Source organism: Apodemus sylvaticus, chromosome 22 (genome assembly GCF_947179515.1).
Source record: "Apodemus sylvaticus chromosome 22, mApoSyl1.1, whole genome shotgun sequence".
Taxonomy (NCBI): Eukaryota; Metazoa; Chordata; class Mammalia; order Rodentia; family Muridae; genus Apodemus; species Apodemus sylvaticus.
The window spans coordinates 20,413,978-20,429,833 of NC_067493.1; the positions used below are offsets into that span (position 1 = coordinate 20,413,978).

The following is a 15,856-nucleotide window of genomic DNA, read 5'->3' on the forward strand; positions in this document are numbered from 1 at the left end:
TTCAACAAATGGTTCTGGTTCAACTGGAGGTCAGCATGCACAAGAATGCGAATTGATCCATCCTTGTCTCCTTGTACTAAGCTCAAATCCAAATGGATCAAGGACCTCCACATAAAGCCAGACACTCTGAAGCTAATAGAAAAGAAACTGGGGAAGACCCTTGAGGACATCGGTACAGGGAGAAAGTTTCTGAACAGAACACCGATAGCATATGCTCTAAGATCAAGAATTGACAAATGGGACCTCATAAAATTACAAAGTTTCTGCACAGCAAAGGACACCATCAAAAGGACAAATCGGCAACCAACAAATTGGGAAAAGATCTTCACCAACCCTGCATCAGATAGAGGGCTCAAGAAGTTAGACTCCAGAAAACCAAACAACCCTATTAAAAAATGAGGTACAGAGTTAAACAAAGAATTCTCACCTGAGAACTTTGGATGGCAGAGAAACATCTTAAAAAATGCTCAACTTCATTAGTCATTAGGGAAATGCAAATCAAAACAACCCTGAGATTTCACCTTATACCAGTCAGAATGACTAAGATTAAAAATTCAGGAGACAGCAGGTGTTGGCGAGGATGTGGAGAAAGAGGAACACTCCTCCACTGCTGGTGGGGTTGCAAATTGGTACAACCACTCTGGAAATCAGTCTGGAGGTTCCTCAGAAAACTGGGCACCTCACTTCCAGAAGATCCTGCTATACCACTCCTGGGCATCTACCCAAAAGATTCCCCAGCATGTAATAACGATACATGTTCCACTATGTTCTTAGCAGCCCTATTTATAATTGCCAGAAGTTGGAAAGAACCCAGGTATCCCTCAACAGAAGAGTGGATGCAAAAAATATGGTATATATACACAATGGAGTCCTATTCAGCCATTAGAAACAATGAATTCATGAAATTCTTAGGCAAATGGATGGAGCTGGAGAACATCATACTAAGTGAGGTAACCCAGACTCAAAAGATGAATCATGGTATGCACTCACTAATAAGTGGATATTAACCTAGAAAACTGGAATACCCAAAACATAATCCACACATCAAATGAGGTACAAGAAGCACGGAGGAGTGGCCCCTTGTTCTGAAAAGACTCAGTGAATCAGTATAGAGCAAAATCAGAACAGGGAAGTGGGAAGGGTTAGGTGGGAAAACAGGGGGAGGGAAGGGGACTGATGGGACTTTCGGGGAGTGGGGGTTCAGAAAAGGGGAAATCATTTGAAATGTAAATAAATATATCAATAAATAAAAAAAATAAAATAAATGTAAAGGACAAGAATCTTCCTGAGGGGTTGATGAGATAGAACATGTTGCTTAGTACAACAAAAAAATGCCTATTCTCAAGAGGGATACTATGGTAATTATTGTTTTGACTATCCCAGTGATTGTTGAGCCCTGACTAGATAGGCCAGACACCTCACCGGATCCTAGGTTCTTATGGAAAATGATTAAAGACATTGTCTTCAATAGAGTGAAAGGTAAACATCTAGTTAGTGATTTGGCAAAAAAGATGGAGAAACAATCCATTCAGAGAGGACTGGAAGTACCTGATAAGTGCCCAGTCAGATGCTTCAATGATACCAAGATGCCTCTACTAGTAACTGCCAATGGGCTTAAGGCTGCTTCTTGCTGTTTAACCAAGCATACTCATGTGACCACTGAAGTAGAATCCAGACTATTTACAAGGACAGAGCTGCAGCAAATAAGACAAGATTTTACACAAAGAGGAGATAAGGATGCATCCTATATAGTCTGCTTGTGGGAAAAGGGAACTAATGTTAGACTCTAATGCCAGTTCTGCTGGTAGACCCCTACCAGTTCTGCCACAGGGAAGACCCCATCTCCTGATACTTTCTAGAGAACCAGCAGCATGCAGGACATTGGAGAATCAGCAGCACACAGGGCATTTGACCTTTGCCAGGTCTGTCACAGGGAAGACACCATCTCCTGATACTTCGTGGAGAACCAGCCATGTGCAGGGCATTTTAGAGAATGGGAATCCAAGGAGTACAGATACATTGGTGTGTAGGATGGAGAAGCCACAGTCAGAGACAGCAAGACCAACTAAAACCAGAGATAACTAGATGGCAAAAGGCAAACACAAGATCATTATCAACAGAAACCAAGGGAACATGGCATCATCAGAACCCAGTTCTCCCACAACTGCAAATTCTGGATACTCCATCATATTGTAAAAGCAAGAGCTGGATTTAAAATTGTACATCATGATGCTGATGGAAGACTTCAAGAAGGACATAAACAACTCCCTTAAAGAAATATAGGAGAATGTGAGTCAACATGCAGAAGCCCTTAAAGAGAAACACAGAAATCCTTTAAAGAAACAAGGGAGACCATGGATCAACAGGCAGAAGCCCTTAAAGAGGAAATACAAAAATCCCTTAAAGAATTTCAGGAAAACACAAACAAAAAAGTGAAGGAACTGAACAAAACTATCTGGGATCTAAAAATGGAAATAGAAACAATAAAGAAATCACAAAGTGAGACATCTCTGGAGATAGAAAACCTTGGGAAGAATCCAGGAGTCATGGATATAAGCATCAACAACAGAATACAAGAGATAGAAGAAAGAATCTCAAATACTGAAGATACCATAGAAAACATTGACTCAACAGTAAAAAAAAATGCAAAATCCAAAAAGCTGGTAACCCAAAACATCCAGGAAATCCAGGACACAATGAAAAGACCAAACCTAAGGATTATAGGTATAGAAGACAGTGAGGATTTAGAACTTGAAGGCAAGTAAATATCTTCAACAAAATTATAGAAGAAAAATTCCTGGAAATAGAAACAATAAAGAAATCGCAAAGTGAGACATCTCTGGAGATAGAAACCTTGGGAAGAATCCTGGAGTCATAGATACAAGCATCAACAACAGAATACAAGAGATAGAAGAAAGAATCTCAGATACTGAAGATACCATAGAAAACATTGACTCAACAGTCAAAAAAAAAAAAAATGAAAAATCCAAAAAGCTGGTAGCCCAAAACATCCAGGAAATCCAGGACACAATGAGAAGACCAAACCTAATGATTATAGGTATAGAAGACAGTGAGAATTTAGAACTTGAAGGCAAGTAAATATCTTCAACAAAATTATAGAAGAAAAATTCCTTAACCTAAAGAAAGAGATGCCTATGAACATATAAGAAGCCTACAGAACTCCAAACAGAATGGACCAGAACAGAAACTCCTCCTGACACATAATAATCAAAACATCAAATTCATTAAACAAAGAAAAAATATTAAAAGCAGCAAGGGAAAAAGGGCAAGTAACATATAAAGGCAGACCTATCAGAATTATACCAGACTTCTTACCAGAAACTATGAAAGCTAGAAGATCCTGGGCAGATGTCATACAGACCCTACGAGAACATAAATGTCAGCCCAGAATACTATACCCAGCAAAACTCTCAATTACCATAGATGGAGAAAGCAGGACATTACAAGTCAAAATCAAATTTACACAATATCTTTCCATAAATCCGTCTCTACAAAGGATAATGGGTGGAAAATACCAGCACGAGGCGGGGAAAGGACACCCTAGAAAAAGCAATAAAATAATCTTCTTTCAACAAGCCCAAAAGAAGATAGCCACACAAACAGCATTTCACCTTTAACAAAGAAGGTAACAGTAAGTAATAATCACTTTTCCTTAATATCGTTTAACATTAATGGTCCTAATTCCCCAATAAAAAGACATAGACTAACAGACTGGATACCTAAACAGGACCCAACATTTTGCTGCATACAAGAAACCCACCTCAATGACCAAGACACTTACTACCTCAGAGTTAAAGGTTGGAAAACAATTTTCCAAGCAAATGATCCCAAGAAACAAGCTGGAGTGGCCATTGTTATATTGGATAAAATCGATTTTCAACCAAAAGTTTTCAAAAATGATAAGGAGGGACACTTGATACTGGTCAAAGGAAAAGTCTACCAAGGTGAACTTTCAATTCTAAACATTTATGCTCCGAATGCAAGGGCACCCACATTCTTTTTTTTTAAATATTTTTATTTTCTATATTCTTTGTTTACATTCCAAATGATTTCCCCTTTCCCGGATCCCCCCTCCCCATATGTCCCATAAAGCTTCTCTCCATCCCTTCTCCAATCACCTCCCTCCTTTTTCTCTGTCTTTATATTCCCTTCCCATGCTAGATCAATCCTTTCCAGGATCAGGACCCTCTCCATACTTCTTCATGGGAGTCATTTGTTATGCAATTTGTACCTTGGGTATTCAGAGCTTCTGGGCTAATTAATATCCACTTATCAGAGATTGCATTCCATGTGTATTCTTTTGTGATTGGGTTACCTCACTTAGGATGATATTTTCCAGATGAAACCATTTGCCTAAAAATTTTGTGAATTCATTGTTTCTAATTGCTGTGTAGTATTCCAGGGCACCCACATTCATAAAAGAAACTTTACTAAAGCTCAAAGCACACATTGCACCCCACATGGTAAAAGTGGGAGACTTCAACATCCCACTTTCAACAATGCACAAATCACGGAAACAGAAACTAAACAGAGACACAGTGCAACTATCTGAAGTTATGGACCAAATGGTTCTCTCCACAGAACTCTTTAGTAAAAGGCGAAAGATTTATACTAGGACCAAATGGTTCTAACAGATATTTATTGAACATTCCATCCTAAAGCAAAAGAATATACCTTCTTCTCAGCACCTCATGGTACCTTCTCCAAAACTGAACATATAATTGTTCACAAAATAGACCTCAACAGATACAGAAATATTGAAATAATTACATGCACCTCATCAGATCGCCGCTGCTGAAGGCTGGTCTTAAACTAAACAAAAACAATGGAAAACACAAGTACAAATGGACTTTGAACAATGCTCTTCTCAATGATAGCTTGGTCAAGGAAGAAATAAAGAAATTAAAGACTTTTTAGAACTTAATGAAAATGAGGATAAATCATACCAAAACTCATGGTACACAATGAAAGCAGTACTAAGAGGAAAACTCATAACTCTAACTGCCTCCAAAAAAGAAAATGGAGAGAGCTTATACTAGCAGCTGAAAGCTCTAGAACAAAGAGAAGCAAATACACCCAAGAGGAGTAGACAGCAGGTAATAATCAAACTCAGGGCCTAAATCCACCAAATAGAAACAAAAAGAACTATACAAAGAATCAACAAAACCAGGAGCTGGTTCTTTGAGAAAATCAACAAGATAGATAAAGCCTTAGCCAGGCTAACCAGAGGACACAGAGGCACTACCAAGTTAATAACATCAGAAATGAAAAGGGAGACATAACAACAGAAACTGTGGACATTCTAAAAAACCATCAGATCCGACTACAAGACCTTAAACTCAACAAAATTTGAAAATCTGGACAAAATGGACAACTTTCTAGATACATACCAGGTGCCAATGTTGAAACAGGATTAGATAAACTATCTAAATAGTCCCATAAACCCTGAGGAAATAGAAACAGTTGTTAATAGCCTCTCATCAATTAAAAAGCCCAGGACCAGATGGTTTTAGTGGGGAATTCTATCAGATCTTCAAGGAAGAGCTAATACTGATACTCTTCAAACTATTCCACAAAACAGAAAGACAAAGAACACTACCCAATTCATTCTATGCAGCCACAATAATGCTTATACCTAAACCAAACAAAGACCAAACAAGGAAGGAGAACTTCAGACAAATCTCTCTCATGAGCATCAATGCAAAAATATTCAACAAAATTCTGGCCAGCTGAATCCAAGAATTCATCAAAACAATAATTCTCCACAATCAAGTAGGCTTCATCCCAGGGATGCAGGGATGGTTCAATATACAGAAATACATCAATGTAATCCACTACATAAACAAACTCAAGGAAAAAAATCACATGGTCATTTCATTAGATGCTGAAAAGTCTTTTGACAAAATCCAGCATCCCTTCATGACAAAACTCTTGGTGAGATTGGGAATCCAAGGCCCATACCTAAACATAGTGAAAGCAATATACTGCAGTAGCCAACATCAAATTAAATGGAGAGAAACTTGAAGCAATCCCACTAAAATCAGGAACCAGACAAGGCTGCCCACTCTCCCCTATCTATTCACTATAGTACTTGAAGTTCTAGCTAGAGCAATCAGACAACAAAAGGAGGTAAAGTTATATACATTGGAAAGGAAGAAGTCAAAATATCACTATTTGTAGATGATATAGATCGTATATTTAAGCTATCCCAAAGCTTCCACCAAAGAACTCCTAAAGCTGATAACTTCAGCAAAGTGGCTGGATATAAAATTAACTCAAACAAATCAGTAGCCTTCCTCTACTTAAAGGATAAACAAGATGAACAAGAAATCATGGAAATTACACCCTTTACAATAGTCACAAATAATATTACATACCTTGGTATGACTTTAACCAAGGAAGTGAAAGATCTGTATGACAAGAACTTCAAGCCTCTGAAGAAAGAAGTCATGGAAGATCTCAGAAGATGGGAAGATATCTCATGCTCATGGATTAGAAGGATTAATATAGTAAAAATAGACATCTTGCCAGACAGCAATCTACAGATTCAAAGCAATCCCCATCAAAATTCCAAATCAATTCTTCATAGAGCTAGAAAGAGCAATCTGAAAATTCATTTGGAATGAGAAAAAAAAATCCAGGCTAGGGAAAACTATTCTTCACAACAAAAGATCTCCTGGGGGAAACACCATCCATGACCTTGAGCTCTACTACAGAGCAATAGTGATGAAAATTGTATGGTATTGGTACAGAGACAAGCAGGAAGATCAATGGAAAAGAATTGAAGTCCCAGAAATGAACCCATACACCTACAGTCACTTGATAGTTGATAAAGGAGCTAAAAACATCCAGTGGAAAAAAGACAGCATCCAAATGGTGCTGGATCAATTGGAGGTCAGCATGCAGAAAAATGCAAATTGACCCATTCTTATCTCCTTGTACAAAGTTCAAGTCCAAGTGGATCAAGGACCTACACATAAAACCAAACACACTGAAGCTTATAGAGGAGAAAGTGGGGAAGAACCTTGAACACATGGGCACAGGGCAAAGTTTCCTGAATAGAACACCAATGGTTTATGCTCTAAGAAGGAGAATCTACAAATTGTACCTCATAAAAGCTTACTGCAAAGCTTCTGTAAGGCAAAGGACACTGTCAATAGGATAAAATGGCAACCAGCAGATTGCTATTTAGAGAGATCTTTACCAATCCTACATCTGATAGAAGGCTATTATTCAATGTATACAAAGCACTCAGAAAGTTAGACTCCAAAGAGTCAAATAACCCTATTAAAAATGGGGTACAGCGCTAAACAGGGAATTCTCAACTGAGGAAACTCAAATGGTTCTAAAGCACCTAAAGCAATGTTCAGTATTCTTAGTTATCAGGGAAATGCAAATCAGATTGGTGGTTCCTCAGAAAATTTTGAGGAGGGGGAAACCGGGAAAGGTTTTACCATTTGAAATGTAAATGAAGAATATATTAAAAAAAGAAAGAACAACAACAACCACAACCACCACCGCCACCACCACCGCCACCACCACCACCACCACCACCACCACCACCACCACCACAACAACAACAACAACAACAGAAGCAAAGAAGCAAGCAATACTCTATCAAGCAAGGGAGGTGATAAAACCATTGCTGACCATGTAAATAAATTATTGAAGGAAGATACTATCAAAGTCTCACAATCCTTCAATTTCAATAGTCCTCTTTGGCTTTAAAAAACAAAATAATCAATGGAGATAAAGAGTAGACAATAGAAACATTACTCAGCTTTCTCCACAAATGCCAGGAAATTTACCTGATCTAGAAGATACATTTTTAAAGATTGGGAATTACAATCAAAATTGTGTTGGCGCCATAGACTTATCAGACATGTTAGTTAGCATACCACTCCATGTGTATTCCAGAATTATTACTACTTTTACTTGTAATAATATACAATGTAGATTTAAAGGAGTGCCTCAAGGCTATAAGAATAGCTGGATAACTGGTCATGTGACACTGATTGCTGGAAAAGCTACTTAAATCAGATTACCTACTTTTAAGTGATATATTTTGATTGTAGTATACAATTAAGGACAGTGTTCAAGATTATGTGGAGACACTAATTGATACTCTGGGACACGATGGGTAGAACATTAATAAAGACAATGTGAAAAGTCCAGACACCTCAACAAAAATTTTAGGTGTGTTATGGACATCTGAAGGACCCAAGGTCCCAGATGGCACATTGCACAAGGTTTAAAATATCCCCTGATCAGGGACAAAATTCAGTTGCAACACTTCATTGGTATGTTTGCTTACTAGAGCAATTATATAATATATTTACATAAAATTATGAAAGCTCTCTATGTTACGAGAAAGGTAGTTAATTTACTATGGGCACAAGAACAAAAAGAAGATTTTAAGACAGTTTGTAATCTCATTTTTGAACATGGAACTCTGACCCATATTGAACCAGATCATACTTTAACTGTGGATTATATGTTTATTGGTGAGTATGGCAATTGTTATCTTTTCATAAAACAAAAGCACGTCCATCAACAGTTGCCTGTTGGCTTCTATTGCAAACACTTCTTTTAGGCAGAGAATCGATACTCTCTGAGAAACTAATCTGAACATTTTTGATGCACTCTGAACCCTACACTCAGTCATTGCCAACCACTCTATGGTCATAAGGGTCATCGTGGATTGGATCCACTTGAAGGCAGAATGCTTTGCAGGCTTAGCTGTGAAAGGAGAGGTCTTACATTGGAGATAGTACTCCTATAAATTCCTTTGTGACCTTTTGCGCTTTTCTACATTGAGGAAATAGCTCAGTTGCCATCTGTAAACCACTTATCCCTCCCCTAAAAGAGGCACCTATTGGATTGTTGGGACCAATGGAATGGTCACAGTATTTGACTAATTCATGGTTTAATTGTGGCTCATCAACCACTCATGGAGCTGAAAGTGAATGGAAACCTTTAGCCAATAATCCAGGGGATGGAATGGCACTTACTGGGGAAAGAACCACCAAATCAGCACAGCATGCTGAAGTAATAGCAGCACTATTGGCTATAAGACAAACAGCTAAGGAGGGCAAAAGGAAAAATCTTTATCTTCTCTGATTCATGGTGCATGTGCAATGGTATACCATTTCAACAAAATGGAAAACTACCAACTAGCAAATAAATGGCAAAGACACCCACACAAATAAAACAGACAAAACATTAAAAAACAATGAAATAGTGTACAACTTAGCATCATGTTCAATTAAGACTAGAATATTAAAACTTGTTAGGAAACAAATTCAGAATAAATCAGACAGGATCATAGGTCACACACTTGGTAAACTTTAAAGTTTATCCTTAACACTAAAAAATGAGGGAAAATGGAGAGCTAAGCTAAATTAGAACAATCCTATGAGAATAAATATTAAGAGGAACCCATACTGAAAAATTATGTAACAGAGAATGTTAGCATAATTACCAAGTGAGAAATCCTAAAATTACATAAAATATTGGTACATATAGGCCAAATGCTTTTTTCTAATGGTTTGATAAAAGAAACCATAGGGTATCCTGGCACACTTGTAAACAGCCATTTAGAGACTTCCACCTTTGTCCAGCACTTAAAACTAGACATAAACATTGAGTGTCACCAGTAACATGTTCTCATAAACAATTGAATTATAGACTGTAAATTGATTTCATTGGACTACATATTTGCATTCTTCTAGATATAGGCACAGGGCTTGGATTAGCGAAAGAATGTCTTAGATCAGACTTGTTTGCAACACTATACACATCCTACTGTTGGATGGTCAGATATCATTGCTCAGTAATTGTTGAATCAGAACAAGGAACACACTTTCCAAGATTTAATGACCAGCGGTGGTCCCAGTTTATGGTCATACAAGGGGACTTTAATCTGTCATGTAAATCAGATGCAGCTGGTAATATACAAAGATGGAATGGTATATAATATTATAATAACCAAGTTATTATAATTCAAAGATATCCCTTTTAAAAATGCTATTGAAATTGTATTATATGAGTTAATTATGAGACCACAATTAAAGAGAGCCTCTCCTTTAAGCTATCAAACCAGACTTAGAGTTAGAACAACCACTAGATTCCAGAGCACACAGAATAATTTCCCACAACAGAAATACTCAAACTTCAAATAGGTAAAATTTGTGGTACCTGTAACAGGTACACAATCTGAACTACAGTTGAGAAGGGATATCTGAACCTTAGAAATTTAGATGATCTACAAGCATAATATGTCTAGGACTTAATCCAATATATTTGATCTGCACCTTATCAGGATAGTAGTCATTTTAGGATTAATTTATTCAGCACTGTTATATATTCTGCCTAGACACAGAGAAATAACACATGGCAAGGCAGACCCACAACAAATTATGCCCTATGTCTCACAGAAACTTTGACAAGGAAAAAAAAACACAAAATGGAACAATGACATGATATTGATCAGGGCTAAAGCACCCAGGATATTGTTCCCTGGATTAATTCTGTTGAATTCTATACATTTAATATTACCCAATTAGTCAATAACAGGGTCTTCAACAATACCATTTTCTACCTTGTCATCACCAGTCCTTTGAGCTCATCAGGATTAAGGACACCATCACTTTCATCAACAACCATCTCTCAAGTAGAAGTAGCAATGAATAAAGTAACTATCATACCAACAGCTACAATAACAAATAAACCAAGAGTTAAGTATGATATTGGTGACTTACCCTAATGCACCATCAACAGACTCCTACCAGAATACTGGGACCATGAACACTTCATTGAAACCTCACCCTTACCAAGAATGCATTCAATGCTCAATATGCTCATTGTGAAACTATTGGGAATGCATTTTGGTACAGGTTTTGTGTTGAATCAAGAAAGGCTAATTCATGTCCATATTGCACCAGTTCTGAGAATCACAGTCACCAATAACCAGGAAGAAGATAAAAACATCATTTATAATGAAAGAAAATCACTGACATGCCATTTAATACAGATTTGAAGAAATATCACAACAACATTGGACATCTACAACTTCTACTGCAGAGAAATATCCCTTAAACCATCTTTATATTTTAAAATGATGAACAAGGGGAAATAATATTTGAGATGCCAGGCAGGGAAGACTCCATATTTGATTGAAATAGCAGCAAACACATATTCCTCTCAGCATTCTTTGACCCATACATACAGCAGATGAAGTCTGTGTTTGGTACAATAAAACTACCAGAATTACAAATGAAAATGTATATGATTATCCAAATGGGGAAAAGAATGAGGAGCCAGGTCAATAAACTAAGGAGACATCAACATCAACCGAGTAAATCCATGTAATCTCATGATTTGGCAGAACTGTGCTTTTGATCCAGACATTGATAGGAGAACATCATAGAAGCATTCTCTCTTGGAATACAATACCACCACCATATGGATTTAAATGCTCAATTTCAATATCTTGGACTATACCTACAACTGCATAGGCCAAACATCACTCTATTGTATGTGGCCAGATTTCTGAATCTACCCTACCATAGTAGAATGCACATATAAATTAACTACTTGATATGTAAGGCAGAAAATGATTCATTTTCTTCTAGTAATGACTAACTGGAAATTGTAGCATTGGGGATACAAAATTACAGATTTCCATTGATCTTGACTGAATTACTGCCACAGACCTTTGCATCTTATGATACTGAAGCCTCAGCACATAAGGAAAACACATGCAGACAACTGAATTCATGATATATTACAGAATTCAGATTATGCCATAATATAGCCAGCCATATTTTGTTCAAACAACCTATATATCACCACAGCATTTGATGCAAAAGGCTTTATGCCCCCATAATGTAATTTCTTGGATATGTTCCAGCCAATGTAAACTGGACTAATGTACTGACCTATGTCACTTCTTGTATGTAGGATGGCCTCTCAATGCAATCTTCCAATTCACACTGGTCTTGTGAGGTTAAGTCTATTCAAATTGACTTAAAGTCCACCAGTGGCTCTAATGTCAACTGTACCGCCATAAGTTTTAGTATACCACCAACAAAACAATTCTAAATGATGGAGAAACAATGGAGTGACATAACTGACCTACAAGTCCTTTTCATATACCACTCTCATAAGATTTATAACTTGAGAGGACTAATTATACACTGAAACCCATTTTAAAAATCATAAAATCTGCTTGGTAAATGATGAAAAATGTTTGCAGATGTTATGCCATGTATACATTTTATGACAATGAAAGACAGATATATCAATTCCCATGTATATACATGTCAGGGACATCATACACTTGTTTCATCCCAGAATACAATACCACCACCAGGCTATTGGGTCCCAGTCTACTGAAAATCCAGCCTAGACTTACACTGCTTACCAAATTGATTACATCAACTGTAGGCATGACACAATTGGCAACAAGAGGATGCTCTAAATTTCATGACTCCTTGTGGCAATTTATTAAATTACAAAAGGTAGACCACAGAAATTTGATGGAAAACTGTATCTTTCCAAACTGGAATATTGGTCTTCCATACCTAGGTCTTCCCCATTATTTCTACATGATTCTTCACTACCACAGAATTAGGAATGTGTCATTGGAGACTTTGTGGTTCAAAAGCCCATATTCAATATGACATATGCAGAAACTGCCCAAAGAGCCCCAATTTGATGAGACATATGTCTTTCCTATAATGTGGAAATTCTGTGGAATCAAAGAAGGCAGCCTAATACCATGTATCACTGACAGAGGATTGGATGAGAACAAGAAAATTTTCACAGCCTGTGGGGCATCTGAAGATAAACCAGTGGAGGAAGTAGTAGAACAGTACACAGTGTATGATCTGACATGTCATTCAGAATACAGGTGAGAAAGCACAAAGTATCCAAGGCCAGTGCAGTTGCTGCTTTCTTTGCCTTCACAAAAATCTCCCCAGGGGATTGGAGCATTCCCTACTGGTCCATGGATAGGCTCATGGACTGGCAAGTCAGCTTCTGCTAAACACAGGTTGCACCTGGATTTGGCATTGAATACATCAACATACCCTAGTTAGCTGAAAAACTATAAATAAGCATGCATAATAAACAATATAGTTAGAAATGCATTGTGATGCTGGTCTCTAGAGTATGATTTTTCAAACACCATCTTGAACTCTGTCTCCAATTTACCCCTCACTTTCCAGTCCCTATTCCCATAGAAGCCTACTACAAGCCAATGTTCTAGTCCTCTACTTCCTGACCAATGCTTAGAGTACCTATGATGATACCTGACCTAAGCCTACAGGCAAAACTTATTATTACATCCAGGATGTGTAAGATTTCACTTATCTTCAACCTCAAAAAAAAGCAGCCTAAGAAACTTCTCTGAGCCTGAATTGAGAATACCAGTTTTCTAGTTCTCCTCAGGAAATAAGTTTGCTGCAAGAAATCTTTATGGTTGCTGGTTGCTGGAGCTATGTTGGTTGGCTCCTTACTTGGAGCTGGCATAGCATCTTCTGTTCTTTCAGACATCAATGTGGATATAGCAGACATCATAAACTTTACTGAACAACAAATACTGACTATTAATACTTTATCCCATGGACTAGTTACTACATGCAAACTAATTACAAAACTTAGTTTTGGAAATAAATTTATTAAAAAATCATTGACAGATACTAACAAATATATAGCTGAAAATTTGAAGGGACTAGCTGTGGCCAATCATATTTCTCAAAATTCCTTGCCACAGTTAATTCAGGTAACAAGGAGAAGAATGTATCCATGCAAGACTCACATATCAAAGAATAGAGACTGCCCTGTGTCAACTCTTTTCTACAAGATTTGGAATAGAAAGAGTGGCCTACATTACTCTACTGTACCCAAGGCAAACCCCTTGGTGAGGACCTAGAATCTGCAAAATACATTTACTCTTATTCTATATAGTCTAAGCAGTACTTGCTTATTACACATAACAATTGCCTCAAAAAGATTGATTTTTTCTATCAAGTGATTTTTTCCTATAGAGAAGATATGTACTACTTTTTAATATTGTGTTTGAAATACTACCTAGAGCAGTGAGGCAGTACAAGGAAATTAACACAACACAAATTAGCAATGAAAAAGTTAAGCTATCATTATTTGTAGATGACATAATGCTATATATTATGGATTACAAAAATTTTACCAGAAAAGAAATTATAATCAAAGTCAGTGATGTGGCAGAATGCAAAATCAACTTGCACAATAAATAGCTTTCTGATACACCAAAATCAAACACACAGAAAAGGAGAACATGGACACATATACAGAGAATTTGATATCTCATGTTTGTGAACTGGTAGAAGTAGTATGGTGAAAATGACAATTCAGCCTAAAGCTATTTACAGTCTCAACGCAATCCCAGTCAAAATGACATAGATTTTTTCTCAGGAAAGAAATATGTTAGATTTCAAATGAAACCACAAATGATCTTGTGGGAGTAAATGATGCTGGAAGGTCTACAATTCCAGATATACATTAGAGAGACATAATAGAAAAACAACATGGCACTGACAAAAAACAGACACGTAGGCCAATTGAAAAAAATCAAATCTAAACATGAGCACATGTAACTTCAACAACTTAACATTTGATTGAGATGCCAAAAAAAAAGAAAGAAAAAACCTGCATGCTGAAGAATAGAAAACATCTTCAAGAAATACATATAGAACAATAAAACTAAACTGTGTCTATTAACTTGCACAAGATATGTTTGAAGCCTGAAACCCTTAGACTGTTAGAAGAAAACAGGCAGTACCCTCCATGATATAGTTGTAGGGAAAAATGCTGTTTGCCTAAGAATTAAAGCTAACGATTGAGAATTGGAACTTCATAAAAATAAATATCTGCATAGCAGTCAATAAGGTGAAGAAGCAGCTCAGAGAGTAAGAAAACCTTTGCCAACTATACACCTTTCTGAGGTTTAATACCCATAACATACAAAGATAAATGATCCTTTACTATCCAGGAAGAGAATTCTTCAGATGCTCATTTTTCAGAATTCATGTCAATGGCTTGCATTGTGATTTTAGATAATATTATTGGATGCAATTCATGACAACACTAATTCCTGACAACAGACTGGAAGAGGGAAGGAATAGTGGAATAATAAAAGGAGAGTTGAGTCTCAGAAAGTAGAAGCTAGAATAAAAGAAATTAGAATAATTTTGTTGTTTTTGAAGCAAAGAAAGTACTAAACAGATAATAAAAATAAATTAGAGACTTCTTGGGATATGGAGGATGTAGATATCAGATTTGTATGCACGCATATTTGTAGGCATTATATGTCTTTAAAGTAAGACAGAAAATAGATATAAAATGATTAACTTACTGACTATAGTAATTCTCATTGCTTGGATCTTCAGACATAGAATCAAAGACAACAGTAAACAGAGGTAAAAATGCAGCAACCACTGCATCTCCATCCTTGTTTACACTGGTTTTTGTCTTTGCAGCACAGTAAGAGCGGTCAAAGGAGTAGACATAACTGGAATACTGCAGGATCAGGAACATAAAAATCAGAAGAAGCATCATAAAAGCATCTGCGATGTTTAAGTCTGTGTAGAGGATAAAATTTCAAAGCTAGGATGTATATACATATCAGGTGAATTTGTATCAATTCATGCAATTTCCAATTTTGTTGTTGACTACAATGGTTACTCTAATTCCCATGGCTTCTTCAACTTAGTTTTTTAATCTCCCCTGAAGGATTTGGGAAAACTTTCTTTCCTGAAACTCCACATTTGAGGTTCCACTTGCAGGCAAAAAA

General features: G+C 36.8%; 1 protein-coding gene across 1 annotated transcript in view; it reads right to left on the bottom strand.

The window, feature by feature from the left end:
* LOC127672681 (vomeronasal type-2 receptor 116-like) overlaps positions 1–15,621 on the bottom strand; it is a 101,249-nt gene extending 85,628 nt beyond the window's left edge. The window contains exon 1 of the mRNA XM_052167978.1: positions 15,419–15,621. Within this exon, the coding sequence (XP_052023938.1) occupies positions 15,419–15,621 (203 nt within the window). The remainder of the gene's footprint in view (positions 1–15,418) is intronic.
* Positions 15,622–15,856: the final 235 nt, after the last annotated feature.